General features: G+C 36.6%; 4 protein-coding genes across 11 annotated transcripts; 2 read left to right on the forward strand and 2 right to left on the reverse strand.

The window, feature by feature from the left end:
• Positions 1-174: 174 nt before the first annotated feature.
• Positions 175-6,073, reverse strand: LOC112323620 (polyadenylate-binding protein 2). Of its 7 annotated transcripts, none has more exons than XM_052445924.1 (9): positions 5,547-6,073; positions 5,212-5,312; positions 4,713-4,896; positions 4,345-4,632; positions 4,168-4,258; positions 3,426-3,901; positions 3,077-3,191; positions 1,582-1,688; positions 463-609 (listed from the first exon to the last, which is right to left on the reverse strand). In XM_052445924.1, exons 1-6 carry the CDS (start codon positions 5,697-5,699, stop codon positions 3,573-3,575), a joined length of 1,146 nt encoding a protein of 381 aa, XP_052301884.1. In that variant the 5' UTR covers positions 5,700-6,073; the 3' UTR covers positions 463-609; positions 1,582-1,688; positions 3,077-3,191; positions 3,426-3,572. The 7 variants fall into 7 exon arrangements, with proteins under 7 accessions (XP_024438233.2, XP_024438235.2, XP_052301884.1 ...); XM_052445926.1 differs by lacking the exon at positions 463-609 and adding an exon at positions 757-1,002 and having other exon boundaries at positions 4,725-4,896; XM_052445925.1 differs by lacking the exon at positions 463-609 and adding an exon at positions 757-1,002 and having other exon boundaries at positions 4,168-4,255.
• Positions 6,074-7,438: 1,365 nt separating this feature from the next.
• LOC7484917 (uncharacterized protein At1g65710) lies at positions 7,439-10,772 on the forward strand. Its single transcript, XM_002318765.4, has 2 exons — positions 7,439-9,186; positions 9,657-10,772. The coding sequence occupies exons 1-2, from the start codon at positions 7,843-7,845 to the stop codon at positions 10,575-10,577; spliced, it is 2,265 nt and encodes a 754-aa protein (XP_002318801.2). The 5' UTR covers positions 7,439-7,842; the 3' UTR covers positions 10,578-10,772.
• A 4,316-nt stretch (positions 10,773-15,088) lies between these two features.
• On the reverse strand, positions 15,089-20,227 carry LOC7484365 (WAT1-related protein At3g02690, chloroplastic). 2 transcript variants are annotated; one of them, XM_002318166.4, is made up of 7 exons: positions 19,415-20,224; positions 19,293-19,340; positions 18,875-18,997; positions 17,355-17,504; positions 16,280-16,451; positions 16,018-16,078; positions 15,089-15,737 (listed from the first exon to the last, which is right to left on the reverse strand). In XM_002318166.4, exons 1-7 carry the CDS (start codon positions 20,129-20,131, stop codon positions 15,635-15,637), a joined length of 1,374 nt encoding a protein of 457 aa, XP_002318202.3. In that variant the 5' UTR covers positions 20,132-20,224; the 3' UTR covers positions 15,089-15,634. The 2 variants fall into 2 exon arrangements, with proteins under 2 accessions (XP_002318202.3, XP_024438678.2); XM_024582910.2 differs by lacking the exons at positions 15,089-15,737; positions 16,018-16,078 and having other exon boundaries at positions 16,309-16,543; positions 19,415-20,227.
• An 811-nt stretch (positions 20,228-21,038) lies between these two features.
• Positions 21,039-22,590, forward strand: LOC7484364 (uncharacterized). Its single transcript, XM_002318764.4, has 2 exons — positions 21,039-21,424; positions 21,594-22,590. Exons 1-2 carry the CDS (start codon positions 21,121-21,123, stop codon positions 22,397-22,399), a joined length of 1,110 nt encoding a protein of 369 aa, XP_002318800.4. The 5' UTR covers positions 21,039-21,120; the 3' UTR covers positions 22,400-22,590.
• The last annotated feature ends 166 nt before the right edge of the window (positions 22,591-22,756 follow it).

The raw sequence follows: 22,756 nt of genomic DNA on the forward strand, positions 1-22,756 counted from the left end.
AAGATTGCATCCTGTCCCTGCCCAATTGCTTTTTGAATGAGCTGATTAGGATTTGAGTGTGCTGAGATTGGATAAAAGCAGGGTCAAATTGAAATTTAAGGTTTTCATTTGCCCCGTTTATCTTCTTAAAAGAGCTTTATAGGAGATTTGAGCTATTCTCCACTTCACACGATGTTTCTGCCAACGGATATCCATACAAATACGGGGCATTCTTAAGAGTATCCATGCTTCCTAGGTAGATATCCATGCAAACACGCAAGCAAGCAAATGCATTTGCCAAAGGACTTAATGAGCTAGCATAGCAAGACATGGTGAGCGCAAAACATTAACAAGATATTTCTCACTTGTGTTCAACTCGAAATTTGGGAATGCATTTTCAAAACCAAGCTTCAACCATCACGCTCCAAGTAATGTAGCGGGATCTTGTTACTCTTCATTGGCTGAAGCTGATGGCTCTGATGTGGAAGAATCTCTCCTCCATTGCAGATGGGAGCTGGAAGAATACGGCATCTTGACAACAGCTTTCTTGTTGATGCGAGATGATAGTGCTCGAGATGGCTTCCCAGCAAGCTGGGCCATTGCAGATGTTGATTCCGCCTTCCTTGAAACCTACATGGTGAATATGTCAACTTAAAGAGTAGTTCAATGTATACAATTTTGAATTCCTAGTCTCTGATATAACATTAGAAAACAGATGAAATCATTACTGATATGATTGGAACCCAATTGAAGATAGGGGCACAGGCACAGGCACAGTCACAAGCAAAAGATTATTTCATTATTTTTCGCATCATTCACAAAGATTATTTCATGACAGGGCAACCCAAAAATACAGGGCCAGTGTACATTATTGCAACAACACGAGTTTACATCACACAACTTGTTTCAAATTTTTTAACCCCCAATTAGATCTAAAGTTTGTGTGCTTTGGTTTGTTTTTCTGCATCCAATTGAAGATAGGGGCTCACACACACACGCACGCACCCACCAAGGCACAGGCACCTGCATAAATACTCAACAAAGGAAACAATAAGTTAAATGAACGTGGAGAGAACAAAAAATGGCTCAGTGTAAAACAGTGTAACTTGGAGGTCCAAACATGTAATGGACGATTAAAAAAAAACTAAAGTGCAACTATTGGAAAAGTAGGGAGCAAAAAATTGCATGAGATATATCTGCAACCCAAAACAAAGTCCAACTGTTTTTTAATTTGAATGCAGAGCAGAACATCTAGCACTTCACAACTTCCTACTTTCCATGTCAAATATGGCAAATTCTCTAAACAAGCCATTCCAGGTTTTCACTCACTTAATTTTTTAATTTGCGTGGCTCTAATGCACCACGGATATATTTATCAACTATAAGATATTAATGATCACTTACTTTCAAAGTCCTAGAAAAAAATGTTGCACCACTCAATGCCACTGCTTTCTCAGCAGAATCCTTGCTAGCAAAGGCAACATAAGCAGATCTAAAAGAAGAATATAAGATACAGTCAACCGATATAGTCTCAAAATAATATATATCAGAATATAGACCCCGTTAATCAGAAAAATAACATGGCTGAAATTTGATGTCTACCCCTTTCTCTGGCCAGTGGTTTTGTCAATCAAGATCACTACATTCTCAACCACTCCACACTTGGCAAAGTACAATGATAGAGCTTCTTTTGTTGCTGCAAAATGTACCTGTATGTTTATAGTAGAGCAATATCATAATTATGAGACATCCTGAAGTCTATTAGGAGACTTTTAGGAAACAATACACAGAGATAAGTTCAGAGTATCAATATATTTCTGAATTGGTAACATTTCTAAATTTGTAATGCAGAAAATGCTCTCATGGTAATCTGGTGCGAGTAAAAATAATTTCAGAAGGAAAAAATAATTTCAGAAAGAAAAGACAGCCGAAGAAGAACAAGAAAAAAATACTTTCAGAAAGAAGAAGAGGAAGGCAATATTCATTAACACTTTCCAAGTAAGGCATGGTTAAGCTACTGTCTTCCACTATCTATACGTTAAATTCTGTTGCTTATTGGGCTTGGAAACATTTCAGATCTTGTTCATATCAGAAAAGAAGCTGATAAGCAGAAATTACTGACTTTGATTCCCTAAATTCTGGTAAAAAATATGCACAGAAAAGAAAGAAGGGATTGAAACTTCCTGTAGATTCAGCAACTGAAAGTATTTGTGACTTGCTAATATGAGCCAAAAAACAACATTCTGAAAATGAATCAATGCTCCCATTTAAAACACACATGACTTGTCAGTAAACAATGCAACACAGAAGAAGAGAAAGAATGCGAAACATTTGAATTGACTTTACATTTGTCACAAACACAGTTCTCATCTTGGTATCTTCTTCTGCATGAATTTTTCCATCTGCAAATGCACAAGGTAATAAATTTTAATGCATGAAGATATCCACTAAGAACAATAGAAAACTCAACAATCATTGTCAACTTGTCAAGCAAGATAAAAAAGGAGGACGATCTTATTATTTGAATCTAGAAAGCAGAAGGGAAATCTTGGAGATCCATATAAGATGGCAAAACACCAAGTTGTAATCCTAAACTAGCTGGGCTCAGCTTAATTAGATGATAGATTGGCATCAGCCACTGAAACATTGAAACCAAAAAATCTACACTTTGACATTATTATGGAACTCTTTATTTAAAATGATTCTACTAATTTAATATAAGACCACATCATTCATGAAGATACAAGTTGCATCACGAATGCAGAATTAATTTGAATGGAAAATCAGACATGGTGTACATTTATTTCCTAATCTATGAAATGTGTTCATTCTTTACTCATGTTAGATCCCAGATTGCTCCTAAGGAAAAGAAAAGTGCAGCATACACAGGTCAAAAGTGTTCAGGTTCCCCTCTTCAAAATTAATCAGCTTCCACCCTCCATACTCCCTTCCTTTCTCACAAAGACAGGCATCTATGCCGTTTTCATTGCCCTATCTCTGTGCATTGTCTTTTTTTTTCTTTCTTTCTTTGAGGTGCCATGTAAAGTCTCTGTGTGTGTGGTGCAGGAGGAGTGATCAAGTTATGGAAATAACCTACCAGAACGTGACAGTAAATTGGACTTTCCATCTTTCTCCATCTCAACTTGCTTTGACTGAAGCTTAGACATTTCCAATTCAATTTTATGTAGTTTCTGTTTCACATCTAGCACTTCCTGCAAAACAAAAGGTTTTCAAAGCTTCGACACACTGATCACATGTTCTTAACGTATTTTAGGGGAGTGAGATAAGAAGGAAATCAACTTTTTAATAAGATCAACTCTGTCACTGCCCAAAATAGAAAAGTAAAATCCTCTCTTAGTTGCTGTTTCCCATAGCCTAAAGCCAGACCTTAACACTCATGCAGCATTTATCACCAATTAGCAATGGTTTTGAAGGCAGTAACATACCGAGATCAAATTTGGAGTAGCTTTAGAATCTTCTTTTATCATATTTGACCTTTTAGAAAATTGTGAAAAATCTAGGCACTGAAGCTCCTTCCTGCTACAGCCAGCCAAAGCATCCTGGTCAGTACAAATTTCCCCGAAGTGTCTTTTTCATCTAATATTATTTGCAGCATGAGCTTCATGCATCGTTCTCGTTGGTCTCTCCAATTTCCTGCTCTCAGGCTGGATGTTACCACGGCCAGTAACTCCTCCAGTCATACTCCCTCTAAGTTCACTATTTAAAACAGGAAGCACTGCTTTGTGTTGGTTAAGCAATTCCTGCTTTAGATACACTGTACCTGAACCATCACACAACTCAACAGTTTTGACCCCTGAAGGTACACCATCACATGGCTTTCCCAATCTATCCCAAACACTAATACAATGTTTTTCCTTCTGGTGGGACTCCGCATGAACAGATCTTGGCAAAAGACATTTTCCTGAAAAAATAGTTGAAAAATTGTCCACACATGAACATAGTAGATGAAGAAAATGATCATGCATTTAAACACAGTTCACCGATGAGCAGGATGAGCAAGAAAACGTAAAAGCATGAAAGATTAAACATTTACGCATTTTGCATAATCACAATGAATGCAAAATCAGCACAGTAATCTTTGAGCTATCTTCCTACTGTTCATGTCAACCACAGATCATCTAGTTATTGCATACAAGATGGCATATAAATTGGCTGCATATGTGGTACCTGATGTGGAGGGTTGTGGATTTCTAAAAGCTGGTTCCCTTCTGGGTATAAGCTGATTAAATAGCATGTTGCAGCTACCAGGGACGATCTGCTGTACAATGAGGCAATGCTCAAGTTAGACTAGAAACTGTAGAGAAGAAGCCAGAAAAGCCAGATAAAAGATGTGGCTACACCAACCTTCGTTGCTTTATCAACACACTGAGAATTTTGCTTTGCATTGGAAGAGCTTTCTTTCCTCAAAGATTCATTTGCCAAGGAATTATAAAGAACATTCTCAGAAGCACCAATCTTTCCGTGACGCTCAGTCTTGCAAGACCGTGACAATACTTTTTTTGAATTGATCTCAGATGATGGAGAAGAAAAACTTTGAACTTGTTCAAAGTCTTCAGCAAGTTGACCGTGATTGACATTACAGAAGTTAGGATCAGAATTAGTTGGCAACTGGCGCATCTGATCATCTTTGATCTGCAATTAGGAAAAAATATCAAATCAAATTCCACTACTGGATTCATGCATGATGATTAAACACATAGATTATGTAATACAAGTGGGATTACCACAAAAGCATCCATAGTGCTACTATCATGGCCATGACTCTGAAAGTCCTTTAATTTGTTGATCTTGGAATCCTTAGCGCATGGAGTGGTGATATTGACATTCTTTGCATCTGATAATAAACAAATATCCTTGTTGGACTGATAGACATATTTCAAAAGAAGATCCCACAACCTTTACAGAAAACATAATAAGGGGAAACGTATTAGCAACTTTACAGCAATTTGGCGCTAAGAAAAGAAAATATAACAACGAATACGGCTAATCTAACGAAAGCTAAAGTAAATAAAAATCAATCTTTTCCTGGATTGCTCAAAACAATGCATTATTGACAATGTGGCTGCTCTATCTTTAACACAAGCGTCACAGTTGATAATTGCTTTGAGGTTATAGGACTAATAAGTTACCATCTTAATCGAAATTGAAGCAATTAGAGATTTAAGTGGTAAAAATGAGATTAAACAAGTAGAAAGGGTGATTTAGAATTACCAAGAAACAAACTCCTGAGTCCTTTGACCAAGAAATGCTTCGAGATCGTGTCTGGCCTGCTCTTGATTCTTCCCATTACAAACAAGCACTGTAATATACTCCTGGAAGAAGAAGAAGACCACCATTAGAATTTTCATTTTGATTTTTTAATAAAAGAAAAGGGAAGAAAAAGTTGTAAAGTCAGGTTTGTGAGCGGATATAAGCACAGAACAATGATGATATTAAAATAAAAAGGAAGGAAAATGCAATTAAATTGATAGAATGCAGGAGGAGGAGATGAGAACTGGTTACAATGGATGGGATAAAAAAAGAGAAAGAAAAAGAGTAGGAATTACAGCAAGGACACGGTCGTGGGAGTAAGAGTGACGGAGATGTTTGGAAATGGAAGATTTAAGCTTGGAAGCCAATGCTGACTTTCTCTTCAACTTGAATGAAGTTGAAGCTGCTGCATCATCATCTTGTGCCGATATTACGCCGATTCCACCCATTCCTTATTTAATTATTTACTTTTTTACCAGAGAAGCGGAGGAGTAGCGATTTCAGAAGCGTATTAGCTGCTCCACTCCACTATTTTCTATACTGCTACAGCGAGTTCTAACATACCGCCGTCGGCGCCACCTCTAGTTTTTCTTTCTATTTCTAATCAGAAACCAAAACAAAAGCTTTCCTTGTCAGTTCTTTTTTTTTTTTTTTAATTTATTATTATTACGCAGTCGGGCAGGGGAGAGAGAGGAGTTGTTTTCGCTCTTCACACACTCCTCGAAACTGATAAAAACATTTCCCCTCTTTCTAATTTCTATGATTTTGCCTTTGCGTTTCCAGAATCTCCCCCTTTTTTTTTTTTTCTTGAGAATGACTGACTGCAACCAACTGAATTTCATTTTCTTTCGTTGGGTTGTACCACACAGCTCTGTGCTCTCACCGCATGGAAAGGGATGGGCCATGCTCTTAGATTTGGTTTGGTGGGTGCCCAATGGATTGAGCACAGAACTTTCCCCTATGCTGGACCCAAATGAGATTTTCATCCATCCATCTACTTCTTGGGCTAAAATGCTTTGTTCCATATAAACACTTATGGGCTTTATTTATTTATGGTGCTGGCTCTTTACCCAAGCAAGTGGGCTCAAGAAATGATCGCCTACATGGAATTCTTTTTCTTCTTTTTTTCCTGATAATTTTTTTCTCTAGTTATTCAGTTGGAATGCGCATTAACCAATCTCTCCATGTTTTTCTTGTATAATTCTTTTTTTTTTTAATTTTTTTTTATCATTAATGACAAACTCATTAATGAGGATCAAACTTATTTATTTTAATGAATACAAAACATTCTAACTTTTATATTAATTGTAGATCAATTTACGCTGTTATACTTGTTTTAAGTTATAGATATTTTAACAAAGAGAGAGTATAATAGCATTCCCACCACATATATTTGTTTAATTCAAATTCTTATTATTTGATTATTTTTAATTAACTCAGAGACTTAAAATATCAACCAAAAACAAGAAAGAAACTTTTTAAAGGTATGTTTATTAGAGGCAGAAATAAAAGGCCCAGCATCATGGTGGCAGTAGGAGATCTCTGTAAAGAGGAGAAGTTAAAAAGGGTACTGTGAATGAGATAGCCGTTGAAGAAATTTGAATTTAAAAGAAGAGAGAGAAAGATTCGAGAATAAATGATTGATAAAGAATGCTGGCTATTTCTCTTATGATAAAAACAAAAAGATAAAAAAAGAAAGAAAGAAATGGGTGGTGAGTGAGTGAACGAGTAGGGTGGGTGGTCAGAAGAAAAGCAGATAGTTAACAGCACACTCCAATCCATCATCCAACGGCTATTTATGTCTCTTCTCTTTTCTCTCCCCCAGTCTAGCGGCTTCTTCTTTTTTTTCTTTATTTAAAAATATATTAAAATATTTTTTTATTTTTTATAAATTATTTTTTACGTCAACATCAAAACAATAAGTTTTTTTTTAAAAAATTAAATTTTAAAAATCACGTTTCCAAATACTACCATATTACTTCGAGTTAGTTTGTTTTTATATTTTAAAAATATTTAAAAATAAATTAATTTTTTTTAATGTATTTTGATCATATTATATCATAGTACTTAAAATAATTCTTTTTAAAAAATTATTTTAATAATTTCTTTTTAAAAATACTATTAAAAAACTACCGCAGTTCCAAATAAAATCGTAGCTTACCACAACTTTATTCTTTCTCTCACATATCTGCCTCTGCTTCTCCCTCAAAAATTTGAAATGTTTTTGTGTCTCTCTCTCTAATCTCTGGACCATTAATTATTATTATAAATCCAAAAAGCAGGTACTTTTGAAAATGTTGTTGTTTCTTTCTTGGACAACGATCCTCTCTCTCTCTCTCGATTTGTAAAACTTGAAATAATAGATAGAGAGAGAGAGACCAAGAGTGGGTGAATCGTGGTCTAACTATGTCTTCTCTTTCATTTCACTCAGTCATGTATTCAAATAAAATCCCTTCGCTACTCTAGCAGCGCTAGTAATCCTATCTCCTCCTCCTTCTCTTGTTCTTTCCTTACCCTCAAACCCTAAAACCTTCTCTTTCACTCCACACCAGTTCTTTCTCTGTTCCATTCCCTCACCAATACAATACCACTATGGGTGCTTGTTTTAGCAAGAAAAAAAATGAAGTTTCCTCTTCTCCTTCTTTGAAAGCAGCTGCGGCTCCTGCTTCACAACCAGTTCTAAATCACCCACATAATAATAACAATGCCACTCTCAAAGTAGATCAGAAGAATGAGATCACAATCAAGAACAAGATAGTGGAGCAAAAGGAGGTGGTCAACAAACAAGTCGTAGAAGAAGAGGAAGAAGAAGACAGCTTACTCAAGAAAGAAATTTTTGTCATCAAACACAGGAAAAGCCATGATAGAGACAAACGCATCCCTCCTCCCAACGACGATGGTCCTGCTGCCAACGCTAATGCATCTGCTGCTGCTGCTGGTGAAATATTATTGGCCAACAGCAACACCAATGCTGGTGTTAATAATATGGTTGTCAGAACATCAAGCTGCACAAAAGAAGAGGTAGATGCCATTCTCATACAGTGTGGAAGGCTTAGTCGCAGCAACTCCTCTGGAGCTGGAAAGCCTCTTTCTTCTGGCAGAAAGTATTCTGGCTCCAAGAGGAGTTATGACTTTGATAATAATAATGACCAGGACCAAGATGTCAAGCCTGCCACTTCTGCCGATTATGATTCTAGAAGGAAGGGCAATGACGACGACGAGGGTGAGGTTACAGCGGAGAGAAGGCAGCATCGCCAACGCCACCGCCAACGCCAATCCAGCAGGCCTTCTGCTTCTCCTTCTGCTCAAGGGAGGAGAAGGACACCCAGCAGGGAAAGAGACCAGAACCAGCGCTCCGGAAGCAGAGAGAGGGCCAGTGGTAGCAGTGGGAGAAGGGTGAGTCGATCACCGGGTAGAAGATCAGAAATAGCCCAAAATACAAGCATTACTCCTGGAAATCTTAATGCTACTATTCCTGCTAACAATACTGGTGGTACTGGTAATAGGCCTGGAAAAATGGTATCAGTCCCTGCCACTGTTTCTTCTTTAGTGATGGATAAAAGCAACAACATTGGAGTTGAACCGCAAGCTACAGCTGGAACTAAGCGCATCTCGGTGAAGAGAAATGTTGGTGAGGCAGCGGTGGCAGGCTCCAGGACAGCTGCATCCCCACGCTCCCAATCTCCTGCCAGAGCCAATGCTAAGACTTCTAATGAGAATAATCAGCAGCCATGTCTTAGCCGCAGCAATTCAAGAAAAGCAGACCAATCTCCTTACAGAAGAAACCCATTAAGTGAAATTGACCCCAATTCATTACAGCATTCACAACCATCTGGCAACAAGGCTACCTGCACCAGCAACAACAGATCACAAATCAGAAACAAAGATATTGAAGGACAAGCGGTGGCCAAGGAAACTTTCAATCCTCTGAATCAGGTAACAGTTTTTGACTAGAGGAGGAGGGTTCTATTCACTATGCATGGTTCTTTGTAACCTCTAGTTTGATCAGGCGAATCACATAAAATGAATCCGGTAATGAAGGCTACAGATTTGGTCAAGATGAAGAAACTTATAATATCATAGCCGCTCATGGTTATTTTCGCCAATTGATCTTTCAATACCCTAGTTTTAACAACTCTCGTTTAAATGGTTTCAATTTTAACCAATCTGTAATTGATAGTCAAGGTCGTGTAATTAATATCTAAGCTTATATTATTGAAGTTATGAATGAACATATTAGTGCTCTAATTTCCCTCTAGAACTAAGACAAATTTCAGCCAAACTTTTGTCTTAGTGGTACGACCTCTTCTTTTTCACAGATGTCTTTTTTGAGCATGTGCCAGCTAAAGAGGCTACTAATACTGTTTCTTTGGAACATAAAATTTGCCTTTATGCATCCTTTTCAGACTCCAATGAAGAAGCAAAATTCTGAGAAAAACAACAGAGTCAATGTTCAAGTGGCAAATTACAGATGCAGTAGCATGGCTTCACTGGAAAACAAGCTTTCAAAGGAACAACAAATGGAAGAGGCCAAAGGACATCCACCAGTCACGACCAATGTGGTAGACTTGGGAGGTGAAAGCTTGAAGCCCCAAGCATTAACCAGAAGCAGGTCGGCAAGGCGATCGCGAGACCTGGACCTCAATCCTGAAACTTTATTGAATCCAACTCCATCATATACCGCACTATTGCTGGAAGACATTCAAAATTTTCACCAGAAGAACACTCCTCCTTCCTTTTCACTCCCAGCTTGTGTCACCAAGGCCTGCTCCATTCTTGAAGCGGTCGCAGACCTCAATTCCACTACAAGCTCCAACCTGTCATGTGCCTTCTCTGATGATAGAATAAGCCCCCCTGCAGTGGCTGCTGTTAATCTTGTTGGGAAGAAACTACCTGAGGCAAAAGACCCATTTGTAGAATCTGAGATAATTGCAAGTGATGATCTTATGGAGCCAAGCTTTCACAAGTATGTAACCGTGAGAAGAGGAGGAGGTACATTGTGCGGGGAAGACATGGATGGTCAAGAATCCTCAGGAAGTAACAGCTTTGTTGGTGGCAGCCAACAGCATTTAGGATTGTCTACCTCTTCATGGGAACCCAATTCAGCTGATTCAACCGATCGCTGGTCTTCAAGATCCAACACGAGAGATGAGGATGACAAGAGTCCTCTGGGATATCAAAAGCATGGATTACCTGAAACAGGGCGTGACGTGGAACAGGCCAGGAGAGCATTCAGTGGACAAAGGACTGGAATTGGACGTGGGAGACATGGTACAAGTAAAAATGCTCACACAACTCCTATCCTTGCAACTGCTACTCAAACGTAATCCACTCAGTTGTGTTGTTTTCAAATTCCACGCAGTTGTGGCCCTTTTTAACTTTCAGTTTCAAAGGTTACTTCGTTGATGGTTGCAAACTTGCAACCTGTTTTCTTGTTAATTCAAATAGATTCATTCTTCCCTTGTTCAACAAGAGTTGGATGCCAGTCCGGGATAATTAGGGAAGAAACTCCCTTTTATTCATATGCTGAAATCACAAGCATCACTGCATATAGAGCTAAATTCTGAATAGTTTCATTAAAAAAATATATGAACATCATGAATAGTATATATTTACACAAAAAGAGCTAAATTCTGAATAGTTTCAGTTAAAAAAATATATAAATATCATGAATAGTATAGAGAGAGCTAAATTCTGAATAGTTTCAGTTAAATATGAACACCATGGATAGTATAGAGCTATATCAGAGAGAGCTAAATTTTGAATAGCTTCAGTTAAAAAAAATATATGAACATCATAAATAATATATATGTTGGTTATACAGAAGAGAAAGCTGTCTTATATTTCTTAAAATGCAAAAGATTGTATCTTTATTGAATATCAAGGCATTTATTTATATAATAGGAATGAAACTAAATTGCAAGAAAATCTCCTTGCATATCAAATCTTTCTGTTAAACCGGTCATAGCCATAAAAAACTAATTCTGCTTCTTGAGTATTCTTTCCCTTGACTCTGAAGCTGCAAACTCCCAATTTCTACCTTAAATACTCAAACCTGAACTTAGAAAGTGCTTTTGTTAGGATGTCTGCACTTTGTTCTTCAGTTTTGTTGTAAAACAACTTCACTTCTCTTTCCTTTTGAACTTCTCTCGGAAAGAAAAACTTAATCTTGAAGTGTTTTGTAACCCTAACACCGGATCATTAGAAATTAATATTGCAGTTTGGTTGTCCATAAATAACTGTGTGCTTTCTTGTTGTTCCAAATACAAATCTGCCATAAGCTTCGTAATTCAAAGTGCTTGGTTTGCAGTAGCAGCAACTAGTAGATTGAGCTGTGATTTCTTACTTCTTTGAACACCATGAAAAAACTCCAGAATCAAAACTGAAATAATAACTAGAGGTGCTTCTCATATCATCAATACTTCCTACCTAATCACTATCAAAATAGTCATAAAGATTAAGTTTTTCAATATGATCGAATCTTATTCCATAATCAATTGTCTTTTATATATTTAAGGATTCTTTTTACTGTTTGAAAATGAATTTCACTAACCTAATGCATATATTGGATAGCAAACTTCCAACATGAATGATATCTAGTCTGGTTGTTATTAAATACATTAGTCAACCTATTAGGTTCATGTACAACATTTTTTCCACATTTTCAGCTCCATCTTCCTGGCAAAACTTTTCCTTTTAATTTATTGGAGTTGCAACAGGCTTGTACCATTCCATGTTGAATTTCTTGAGAATTTCCTTTGTATATTTATATTGACATAGAAATATCTGCATGCCAAAAAAGAATATCATTCTTCCAAGGCCTGTCATTTCAAAGACAACCTTCATCTCTTCTTTGAACTTATCAATCAACTCTTTGCTACTTCATGTGATAAGTAAATCATCAACATATAAAGATACAACAAGTACTTTACCATCAACTTCTTTGATATATAAAGTATATTCACTTAGATTTCTTTCAAAGCCTAAGTTTTTCAAGTATACATCAATTCTGCTATACTAAGTTCTTGGAACTTATTTTAAACCATACAAGGTTTTTTTTTGTTTTGTTAATATACCTTATTCTCTTGTCTTGCAATAATAAACCCTTCAGGTTGCTCCACAAAATTTTTTCCCTCCAAATATCCATTCAAAGAAGCATATTTGACATCCATTTGATGTAAAGTCCACCCTTTTTGTGCAGCACGTGCTAGTAACATTCTTATTGCATCCATCCTGGCAACTGAAGTGAAAGTTTCAGAAAAATCTACCCCAAACATCTAAGCATATCCCTTGACAACAAGCCTTGTCTTATACTTGTTCACAGAATTATCATAATCTAATTTGGTTTTATAAACCCACTTGACTCCTGTAGCTTTTTGTGTTGAGGTTTGTTTATCAATTCCAATGCATGGTTCTTTTCAATCATCTTTAGCTTCTTCTTCATTGTTGTTATCCATTTATGATCAGTTGCAGCTTCTTCATCAGGTTCTGTTACAGTAATCTTACATCTTTAATAAATGTCAGAAAGTGTTCTAGTTTCTCTGATAGGTTTATCATCTATATTATTCTTCTATTCTTGAACTTCAAGCTGCTTATCATCCTTCCAATTCCAACTAGTAGACTAAAAAAATTGAACATCTCTGCTGATGATTACTTTATTTCTTCGTGGTAAGAAGATCCTTTAAGCTTTTGAAATAGAACTGTAGCCTATAAAAATTTCTTTAACAACCTTTTATCATGAAGCAAGCACCTTGTCATCTCCATCACTATCTTATTTTTTCTCTCCATAACTCTATTATGCTGAGGGGCATATGGTGCTGTTAATTGATGTTTAATGCCTGCATCTTTATAAAACCCGATCTTTTCAGAAGTATATTCAATTCAATTATCGGATATGATTACTAAATTTTGTAGTTATGTTATGTTTCAATCCAAGCTTTGAACTTTCCAAATACATTAACAATCTTAACATTGAATTTCATAAAATAAATCCATCACATTCTAGAATAATCATCAATAAAGAAAATATAATACTTACTGCCATTTAGAGATGAAGTGTTCATTGGTTCTCCAATATCTATGTGTATCAATTACAGCTTCTGTGTGGTTCTTCAAACCTTACTTTGTTGAAAAGAAAACCTTGATAGTTTTTCATATTGATAAACAACACATGTAGAAGAATTCTTTTTCCAATTTAGGCAAGCCTTTCACCATATTGTTCTTCTTCATGAAAAGCAAAGCTTTATGATGATAATGCCCCAATCTTTGATGCCAAAGAATCGAATTAATATCCTATTTGTGTATAACAACATGCTTGTTATTCCTAAAACCTAAGACAACTTTTATCTTTTATTTGAATTTTGAATACCTCTATACCTTTTGCATCTTTAATAACACAATTATTGTCTTCAAACAACACCTTATAGCCTCTGTTAAGTAGTTGAGAAACACTTAACAAGTTTTGATTAATTTCAAGAACATATAGTACATCTAGAATTAATTTTAAATTCGAGTGTCTTTCAATAACTACTGTTTATTTGCCTTCTAATTTCAGGTGTGCTCCATTTTCAATTCTAACTTTGAAAATAACAATTTTATCAAGCTCTCTAAAAAGCTTTCGATCATTAGTCATATGATTTATACAACCACTATCTATAAGCCATCTTTCTGTGAAGCTGGTGGTGGCCAAGCATGATACCACAAACAATTGCTCCTTCAGATATTGATCCTCATCTATTTTGGCTTCTTTTTGTTGTTGTTGAGTCTTGCATATCTTTTTCATGTGCCCTAATTGACCGCACTTGAAACATCATGCATCAAGCCTCCACTAACATTTTTTTCTGTGGATGATTGTTTTTTTCTTTTTATAGTAAGGACAAAGAGGAAAGTCTTATTACTGTTTCTGCTATTTCCGATGTTGAATGCATAACCTCCATGCTTATTGTTCTGCTTTGTTTTCTTGTTTTTGCCACCATGATTGTTTTAAGATTTGGCCAAGAAAGCACCCTCTATATATTCTTTTTGCCTCACAAGCCTCCTTTGCTCTTATACCTGCAGTTCATTCAACAATTCTGTCAAGATAATATTTGACAAATCTTTTAAGTTTTTCAAAGATAAAATTATAACTTTAAACTTTTTAGGAATTGTTATTAGGATTTTTTGAACAATTCTAGAATTAGAAAAATCAGTACCAAGAAGTCTTACATTGTTGACAATGCTAAGAAGTCTGTTAGAATATTTCTTGAATGTTCATCTTTTGCCCTTTGATCCTCTCATTTCCTTCATATTCTTGCTTCAAAAAATATCAAATTTCCTTGGCTGTTTTCAGAGTCCTTATTCTAATAAAAATGATAGTGAAATTGCTGCAAACAAAATTGCTCTTGCTTTTGATCTTCAATTGGATTGTCTGGCATGGTAGAACTTCATATACTTAATCAACAGCTTCCCACAAATCATTAGCATTAAGATAGACTTCCATTCTAATAGCTCATACCTACCTGATAACTTATCCCATCAAACACTTCCATTCTATTCTAATAACTCATACCCATCAAACACTGGAGGTGTAATTGTGGTAAATGACTTCATATTAGATATGTTGTGTTAGGTGATACATGTTTAGAGATTGTGTGTTGGATCTCTTAATCTTACAAGTCCTCTAAGATAATCTGCTATGATATCAATTTGTTCGTTATATAAAAAAGAGAAAGCAGGTCTTGTATTTCTTAAAATGCAGAAGATTATATCTTTATTGAATATCAAAGCATTTATTTATACAATATGAATAAAACTTGATTGCAAGATTTTTTTTTTGTTACATGCAAGAAAGAACTGGTCATAGCCATAAAAATAACAATAAATAAAAAACTAATTCTGCTTCATGAGTCATGCTTACAATATATCTACATCAGAGACCTCACTTAAGAAATATATGAACATCATAAATAAAGCATATCTGAACCTTTTCCTATGTTAAAAAATTATAACATGGCAACAATAATTATTTACAACGCCCTGGAAGATGACGCCATCAGTTTTCGTGTACCTACCAAAAGCAGCAGACCAGTTTACTTGGTATGAAACTGATTAACCGACATGATGACAGTTAGTTCTTGAAGTTTGGAACCCAACAAGTGCAACCAGAACAGTTTGCCTGATACAAGATCCCTAAAACAGTCTCTTAGCCTCGAGAATTGAGAGAGCTTCCAGCATTCACAGCACATCTTGAAAGCCATCAACTTTCCTTATAAACTTGATTATTGAACTTCCTTCCAGATACATGCTTTTAACATGCCTTAATACAAGGGTAGAGCCAACATGATCAAAATTAATTGGTCTTATTCTCTGTCTGCATCTTATATAGCCCCTCACTCTCACTAATACATCACTCATTACTGTTCCGATAATTAACCATATATATTGCAACCACAGTAACAATGGCCCCAGCCAGTTGCAAGGGGGAGAAAGTTTCCCCAAGATATAGAAACCTGGGGTTGGAAATCAAACATGAAGAAACAAATCAGACAAACACTATGATATATAATGCATCATACATCAGTACTTGGCCCAAGCTGCTACCCAGCTCATCTTTTGTGTGTTATTCTTTTCCATATGGATTTAGTCCAGGCAGTGTAATAAAGTTTCTCATCCATATCTTATGCTTGCAGATCTTTCTGTCTAATATTGTTTTGTGTAAACAAGTTAGCCCAGGCAATTTAATCAAGTTATATCTCCATTTCTTATGTTATTCTGATTGATGGAACTTACCCAAAAATTGAAGCAAACATTGGGGTTAGGAATGTGAGGGAACTGAGCTTTGTCAAGCTACCTGAAAAGCATCAGCGAAGGTAGATTAGTTCAGGAAAGGATTCTCAAGTAACCCTGGACAGATTCAAAGAAATTATGCAAACTTAAGTTCAAAAAACACAAAATAGATATTTTGAACCATGGATCATATGGACAACTTAGTTTTAATCAACAAAATGAAACATAGTAACCGACCAAAATGAAAAATTAAGTAGACTTCAACCTTTTGTTGCACTGTAGAAGTACACTCCATAACTAATGGCACTTCCAAAAATAGAGGTATAAAGTAGTGCCAATATATCACTTGCTGTCAGGTCCTTGAGACTCAAATTGAAGGCAGGATCATGGTTGAGAACAGAGATCGCAAGAAGAGGGAGACCACCGATAACCATATGCTGCAAGAATAGTTTCATGTGAGTTAGTCTGTCAATCTCCATTCCTTTTGCTTTGAGTTCATCACAAAGCCAAAGTGAAGAAGCGGGACATCCTACAACATTTGAAAGCGCAACAACTTAATTATTTGAAGATCCATCACATCCAAGTTACAATAATGGGCAATTTTATTATCACAACACAAACAGAGCCCAGTACCCAAGCAATTCAGGAATAAAACTATCATATCATATCTTCTTGCAGGTGAGAAAGCATCGCTCTTCTTGCATGTACTGTCTATTAAGATATTAGGAACCAAGAAAAAGTGGTCATCTTTTGCTTGGAGCATATGGAATAGACCTTTTGATTTATGTGGTCAACAGTGATTAATCGTAGGAAAGATATAAAAACTGGCATTGCTTAATTTAGTGTGTTTTAAGAAGGGCAATGACTGTATTATTCTCTGAAGGTATTTTTGTTTGTAATGATGTGCTGGCAGAAGAATCACATATGAATTTTAAGAAATTCTGGAATTCTCAATAATCAATCTCTTTTCTAGCAGTTATCATAGACAAATATACTACGCTAAGCTCCCTCATGCTACCCTTCATCATGGAGCCTTTTCCAAGTCGTGTCCTTAGCTTATATTCAACAGGACTGGAAGGTTATTTGTTTATATTCTGTATTGCAAATGATGTGTTTAGCTGTCTACTCTCTCTCTCTCTCTCTCTCTCTCTCTCTCTCTCTCACACACACACACACACTCATTGAAATTTTCTTCCTTTAATGGAGAAAAAGAGACTATGGAATAAGCAGATAAAATATAGAAAAAGAAAAGAAAGGGACCAACTTGCAATTATCCATGTTAATTATCAAATCATGGCACAAATGATGGGCAACTTGCTGAGTGATTCAAGATAACATACCCATCCAGTTGCCATAACAGGATCGGAGTACTTTGAAACCCATCGAACCATGACCGTGCCAACTGCCATGCTCTGAGCAGCAAGAAGCATCCACCATTCTCCACTTCCCCACAGGGAAAAATTGCTTTCATCAAATGTCAGAGTAGGTACCTATTAAATATAATGTAAATAGGTGCTGGAAAATCATATTTGCTATGTCTCATCTAGGAATATTTGCTATATCTCAATAAGAGAATGTAGCAAAAAAATACTTGTAATGCATCATATGACTGACAGCATAGTTAAACAGCAAAGGAAAGTGACAAGTGGTGATTTGAGAAAGTAATAATGACACAACTTTTGTTGATGATGTGGTTAGGGGGGCTTACTAGGGTGGAAAATTCAAGTAATGTCATCTGCGATAACTAGATTAAACAAAACAAACTGAACAATAGGGTAAAATATTAACTCAACCTCAACTAGCCTTGATCCCAAGCAAGTTGAGTTCAATTATGTGAATCATTTTCCTCTATCCAGTTGTGTTAGGAGTTAAACAATTTGTCAACTGTTGTAAGATTACCAATAAAACATTTACCAACTTAGATTATCCATTTTCTTGTTTACCTCTCCCTTTCCTTGCCAATACTACTTCAATCCAACTAACCATCCAAACCATCTTATGCTACACTTCCTTTTTTTTCTTTTGATGAGTGTCTCCCACACCTTCCCACACATACACTCATTTCTTATTTGGTTCTTTCCTATGTTTCCTCACATCTATCTTAATATTCCTGTCTCACTATGCTCATTTAGTTAACATTGCTGCCTTTTCACAGCCAAACAGTTGCTCACATAAAGAATGGCTGGACTGATTGAGTAATTTAAATTTATCCTTCAATCGCGCAGCACTCTACCTGCGCTGCTCCATTTCAAAACACCTTGACTTGACTCTATGGGTAAAAAATTCATTGATGTTCTCTTCCTTTCGTATTACAAAATGTGAATCTTTTAAAATATTCAACTGCTAGATCTACTCCATCCAAACTTACAACTCCTCTTCCACTGAAGAAATTCTAAAGCTGCAAATGATACTTTTCATTTTGGTCCTGCTCAGCCTGAAGCTTTCAGACTCTTGGCAGTCCATAGATTTACTTCAAGTTTTCCCAACTCTAGCTGCAGCTGATGTAACTAATCCCAACTCTAGAATAACATCTTCAATATTTTTTATTAGCTCACCAGTGACCATAATAAAAGAAAAAAGAAGAAGAAGAAGAAAGGAATGAGAGACTCAAAACTGATATTCGGTGTCATACCCAACAATCCTCACTTCTCAACCATCCCTCCATAAACTAAAAACAAAAAGTTGTTACATACATACTAATAGCACATCATAGTAAACGAATGCCTAACAAACATCTATAAGAACCAACAAGAACATATGCGTGACATTTGAAACTTCATTCCTCTTCTTAGAAAATTCCTCAACAAGTACATACAAGTTAGGTAACTTGCATCAACGTTAGCAGAAGTGAAGTGTTTACCTCAAGAAGTAAAAGGCCTATGACACCAAGCACAAGGCCTGAAGCTCCAACGATCCCAATGGACTCACCAAATAACAAGTTAGCAAGTATAGCCACTGTCAGAGGTTGCGAGTCGATTATGACCTGCAGTATGAAAAAAAAAAAATCCACAAATGACACTCCTTTTGTTCTGGAGCAAGAAGTATGAAATGCATTGAAGAAATGAACTTTGCTTATTTGCAGCAAAAAAAAAAAAAAAAAACGATTTCTTATTTTTGAAAGATGAAATATTTTCTTATATTAGAACAATGTTCCTCTTTGGGAATTCAATTCAATAAAAACATTTTGAGTGATCAAAATTGTAAAAATTCTTGCAAATTGAAATATGAAACAAAAAGAGATTAATCAAATAACAAGGCAAAATAGAAAAGAAACGTACACTACCCAAACCAGCAGAAGTCCTCTGCAATCCTTGAGCAAGAAACCCCTGTTGCAGTTACAATTAATTACGTAATTATTAAGAAAGAAAGAAAGAATGAAAGAGGATTCGTGAGTGAAGACCTGAAAACAGGAGGCATCAACAAGGGCAAAGAGAGTGATGGTGAGCCAAGCAGTGAGTCCAGAAGGCAGAGGCCTCCCTTTGAATCCAGCAAAGGCAACCAAAAGCAAGCCAGCTGGAATGAGGCGAAAGGAAGAGACAAAGAAAGGGCCAGTGAGGGGCAAAACCTCCTTCATTGCCACCATAGAAGTGCCCCAAAAGAAGAAGGGAGAGACCAGCACTGCAGTCTCCGTTATCGTTTCAATTAAGCTTTCAGTTGCTGTTTCTCCCTTTTCTGTTGACGACAATTGGATGAGTGGAGCGTCGAGGTTGGGTTCGGATACAAGGCACTCCGAGTCAAGGCCTGTCCCCACGCAATCAAGATCACCACCATCATCTACAGGTTGTGATGATGATGATTCGAATTCCAATTCAGCCTTTCTACTACTGCGTGTGGAGCACTTGGAAATGAAGTTGGCATGTCTGCTTCTGCTTCTGCTTCTTTGACAAGTAGTAGTAGTAGTAGAAGAAGAAGAAGAAGAAGAAGGTGAGAATGGAAAACTGAGAGCATGATTTGGAGACGCACGCTGTGAAAGATGAGGAAATTTAAGGGGATAATCATAAGAGAAATGAGGATGAGATAAGGAAAGAGAAGCAGAGGCAGAGGCAGAGGCAGTAGGGAGGAGGATAGAGCAGTTGGTCAAAGAAGATGCAGAAAACAAGCTCAAGCTTCCCTCCATCTCCTTCCTAAATCCAAATCCTACCTCACAGATATTATCGCTGCTTCAGTAGAGATTAGAGAAGGCTAGAAAACGAGGCAGCCAGTGATGAACTAAGCACCTACACGTGACATTGAGGCCTCCAATAAGTGGATTATTTGACAACTTCGGCCCGATTTCTCCTAGCCCTCACCATCCATCTATCGAAATCATGCAAATAAGCTTCAGGCCCATTAAAAAGTCCAATTTCAAAAATGGCTCTCCTTCTATCGCGAGCAACGAGCTTCAAGCCCATAAATCAGCCCAAATGTTAAAAAAAAAAAAAAACTAAGCAGCTGACTTGTATATTATAATACTAAATTAATTAAGATCAGAAATTGGAGCATGAATTCTGAAGATAAATTTTGGTGGGAATTGGAAACAAAGGCAGATACATAAACAGAGAGATGGATCCAAAGTCGAAAACCAGCCTATGAATATATACCTCAACTGGCAGTAAAGCTACCCTCCCCCATAATATCTCGTGTGTGTTCGAGTCTCTCTTTTGTAATAGAAAAAAGAAGAAGAAGAAATTAAGACCACATGACGAGAATTATTCCAGTAATACTTCAACTCCTGCAATGAATTCAGAGAGGAGAACTTCATAGCGAAAGTGGACTACTAATTGCACATGACCAAGAAACACAAAAAGTGGCGCAGATGCCTCTGCGGCATGCACTTCCCAATGATCATAACAATTATTGAGCAAAAATAAAAGGAATCTGATGATCAATCGATCGAGTTTCAATTTAAAAAATGGACTTGACTAATTGCTAGCCTATCAATTTTGTCCATTGTAATTAACCAAGATGCTCATCCACATCATGCTATGCAATGTATCCATCGATCTAGCTATAAATTGACTAGGCTTTCTCTTCGATTCTACGTCGCTTCAGGTCTGATCAGCTGGAAATTAACTAGCTGCTAGAATATCATAAACATAATCAGCACAGTACTAGTGTGTGTCAACCATGACCACTATCACTTCAGTTTTGTCCCTCTTGTTCTTTCTTTACTTTCTTATTGCCAAGTCTCATGCAGACAACATTGGAGCTCCCACACCACCACCACCACCACCACCACTATCGCCAGTGTTACCTCCAGATGGTTCTGTGGAGTTCCCTGAGTCAGTCTACTGCAATCAGTTTAATTCAAAATGCTTTGGCCAAATCATTTCCTGCCCCTCCCAGTGCCCTACATTCAAGCCCTATGACCCCAAGAATAAAGGCTGTTTTGCAGATTGTAACTCCAAAAAATGTGAAGCCATTTGCAGAAGTAAGTACTTAATATATTCCTAATCCTAGCTAGCTTTCTTTGGTCATATATATTTTAATTAATTTCTCATGACTTCACTCGCTAAAGTAATGAGCATTCATCAATTTATACTATAATTCTTAACTTAATTTGTCATATATTAAAATATTTATGGTATATCTTGTTGCAGCTCGCAGGCCAAACTGTAATGGTATAGGTGCAGCCTGTTATGATCCAAGGTTTGTTGGAGGAGATGGTGTCATGTTCTACTTCCACGGCAAGACAAACGAGCATTTTAGCTTAGTATCTGACTCTAATCTTCAAATAAATGCTCGATTCATTGGACGCCGACCTTCTGGAAGATCCCGTGACAACACATGGATTCAAGCCTTAGGTCTCATGTTCGACTTTCACTCGTTCACTCTAGCAGCAAACAAGGTGGCACAATGGGACGACCAAGTCGACCAACTCCTCTTCACCTATGATGGCACACCATTCAACATTCCTCAAGGTCACCTCTCTACTTGGACTAGTCCTGACCTAAATAATATTGTGGTGGAGAGGACAACAAAGTACAATAGCGTTACAGTTACATTGCGCAATGTTGTTGAGATATCTGTGAAAATTGTTCCCATAACCAAGGAAGACGACCGCATACACAAGTATGAAATACCATCTGATGATTGTTTTGCACATTTGGAGGTGCAATTCAAGTTTTTCAATCTGTCAGAGAAGGTGGAAGGTGTCTTAGGGCAGACGTATCGTCCGGATTTCGAGAATCCAGTGAAGAGAGGGGTTCCAATGCCAATCATGGGCGGGGAGAACAAGTACAAGACCTCTTCTCTTGTATCAGCAGATTGTAACTTGTGCATTTTCTCACCATCCTCGAAACCTCAATATGCAGCTAAACTATTGGCATTGAATACCGATTCCACTTTGGATTGCACTAGCAACACAGGTAATGGCCATGGATCAGTGGTTTTTTGTCGTCGGTAGAGTCTAGGGTTCATCCATTAGTATGTATGTGCTGCGATTTGCTACCATCTTTTTAAATAACGCTAAATATTAAAAAAAGATATTATTAGAAGTGTTTTTAAAAAATACAAATAAATCATTGAATCATAATAAAATGAAATTCACTTGCAAGTCCTTGAAATAATTCATGTGCATTCTTAAGAAAACAAAAATCATTATCGCATCCTTTCCTAATGCTTAACATTAGTATCTTAGAATAAAATTAGCATATATACGAGCCATGATGCACGCATTCATAATTAATTACTTGATAAAATAAATAAATAAAACTCAAGGGCGCCTGAGATGAAAATAGGCTCGTATAACAAGGATCAAAAG

This window comes from Populus trichocarpa, chromosome 12 (assembly GCF_000002775.5).
Source record: "Populus trichocarpa isolate Nisqually-1 chromosome 12, P.trichocarpa_v4.1, whole genome shotgun sequence".
In the NCBI taxonomy this organism is placed as follows: Eukaryota; Viridiplantae; Streptophyta; class Magnoliopsida; order Malpighiales; family Salicaceae; genus Populus; species Populus trichocarpa.

What these genes read in the sequence shown, in the direction of transcription:
- LOC112323620 (XM_052445924.1), bottom strand. Translation starts at nt 5,699, where the DNA reads ATGGGTGGAATCGGCGTAATATCGGCACAAGATGATGATGCAGCAGCT. An exon ending in ACTCAGGAGTTTGTTTCTTG is followed by an intron (nt 4,897 to 5,211) that starts GTAATTCTAAAT and finishes TTTTCTGTAAAG; the next exon opens with GTTGTGGGATCTTCTTTTGA. An exon ending in GTGTTGATAAAGCAACGAAG is followed by an intron (nt 4,259 to 4,344) that starts GTTGGTGTAGCC and finishes CTCATTGTACAG; the next exon opens with CAGATCGTCCCTGGTAGCTG.
- LOC7484917 (XM_002318765.4), top strand. Translation starts at nt 7,843, where the DNA reads ATGGGTGCTTGTTTTAGCAAGAAAAAAAATGAAGTTTCCTCTTCTCCT. An exon ending in CTTTCAATCCTCTGAATCAG is followed by an intron (nt 9,187 to 9,656) that starts GTAACAGTTTTT and finishes CATCCTTTTCAG; the next exon opens with ACTCCAATGAAGAAGCAAAA.
- LOC7484365 (XM_002318166.4), bottom strand. Translation starts at nt 20,131, where the DNA reads ATGGAGGGAAGCTTGAGCTTGTTTTCTGCATCTTCTTTGACCAACTGC. An exon ending in CTTCTACAGTGCAACAAAAG is followed by an intron (nt 16,079 to 16,279) that starts GTTGAAGTCTAC and finishes GATGCTTTTCAG; the next exon opens with GTAGCTTGACAAAGCTCAGT. An exon ending in ATGTTTGCTTCAATTTTTGG is followed by an intron (nt 15,738 to 16,017) that starts GTAAGTTCCATC and finishes TTCCAACCCCAG; the next exon opens with GTTTCTATATCTTGGGGAAA.
- LOC7484364 (XM_002318764.4), top strand. Translation starts at nt 21,121, where the DNA reads ATGACCACTATCACTTCAGTTTTGTCCCTCTTGTTCTTTCTTTACTTT. An exon ending in ATGTGAAGCCATTTGCAGAA is followed by an intron (nt 21,425 to 21,593) that starts GTAAGTACTTAA and finishes ATCTTGTTGCAG; the next exon opens with CTCGCAGGCCAAACTGTAAT.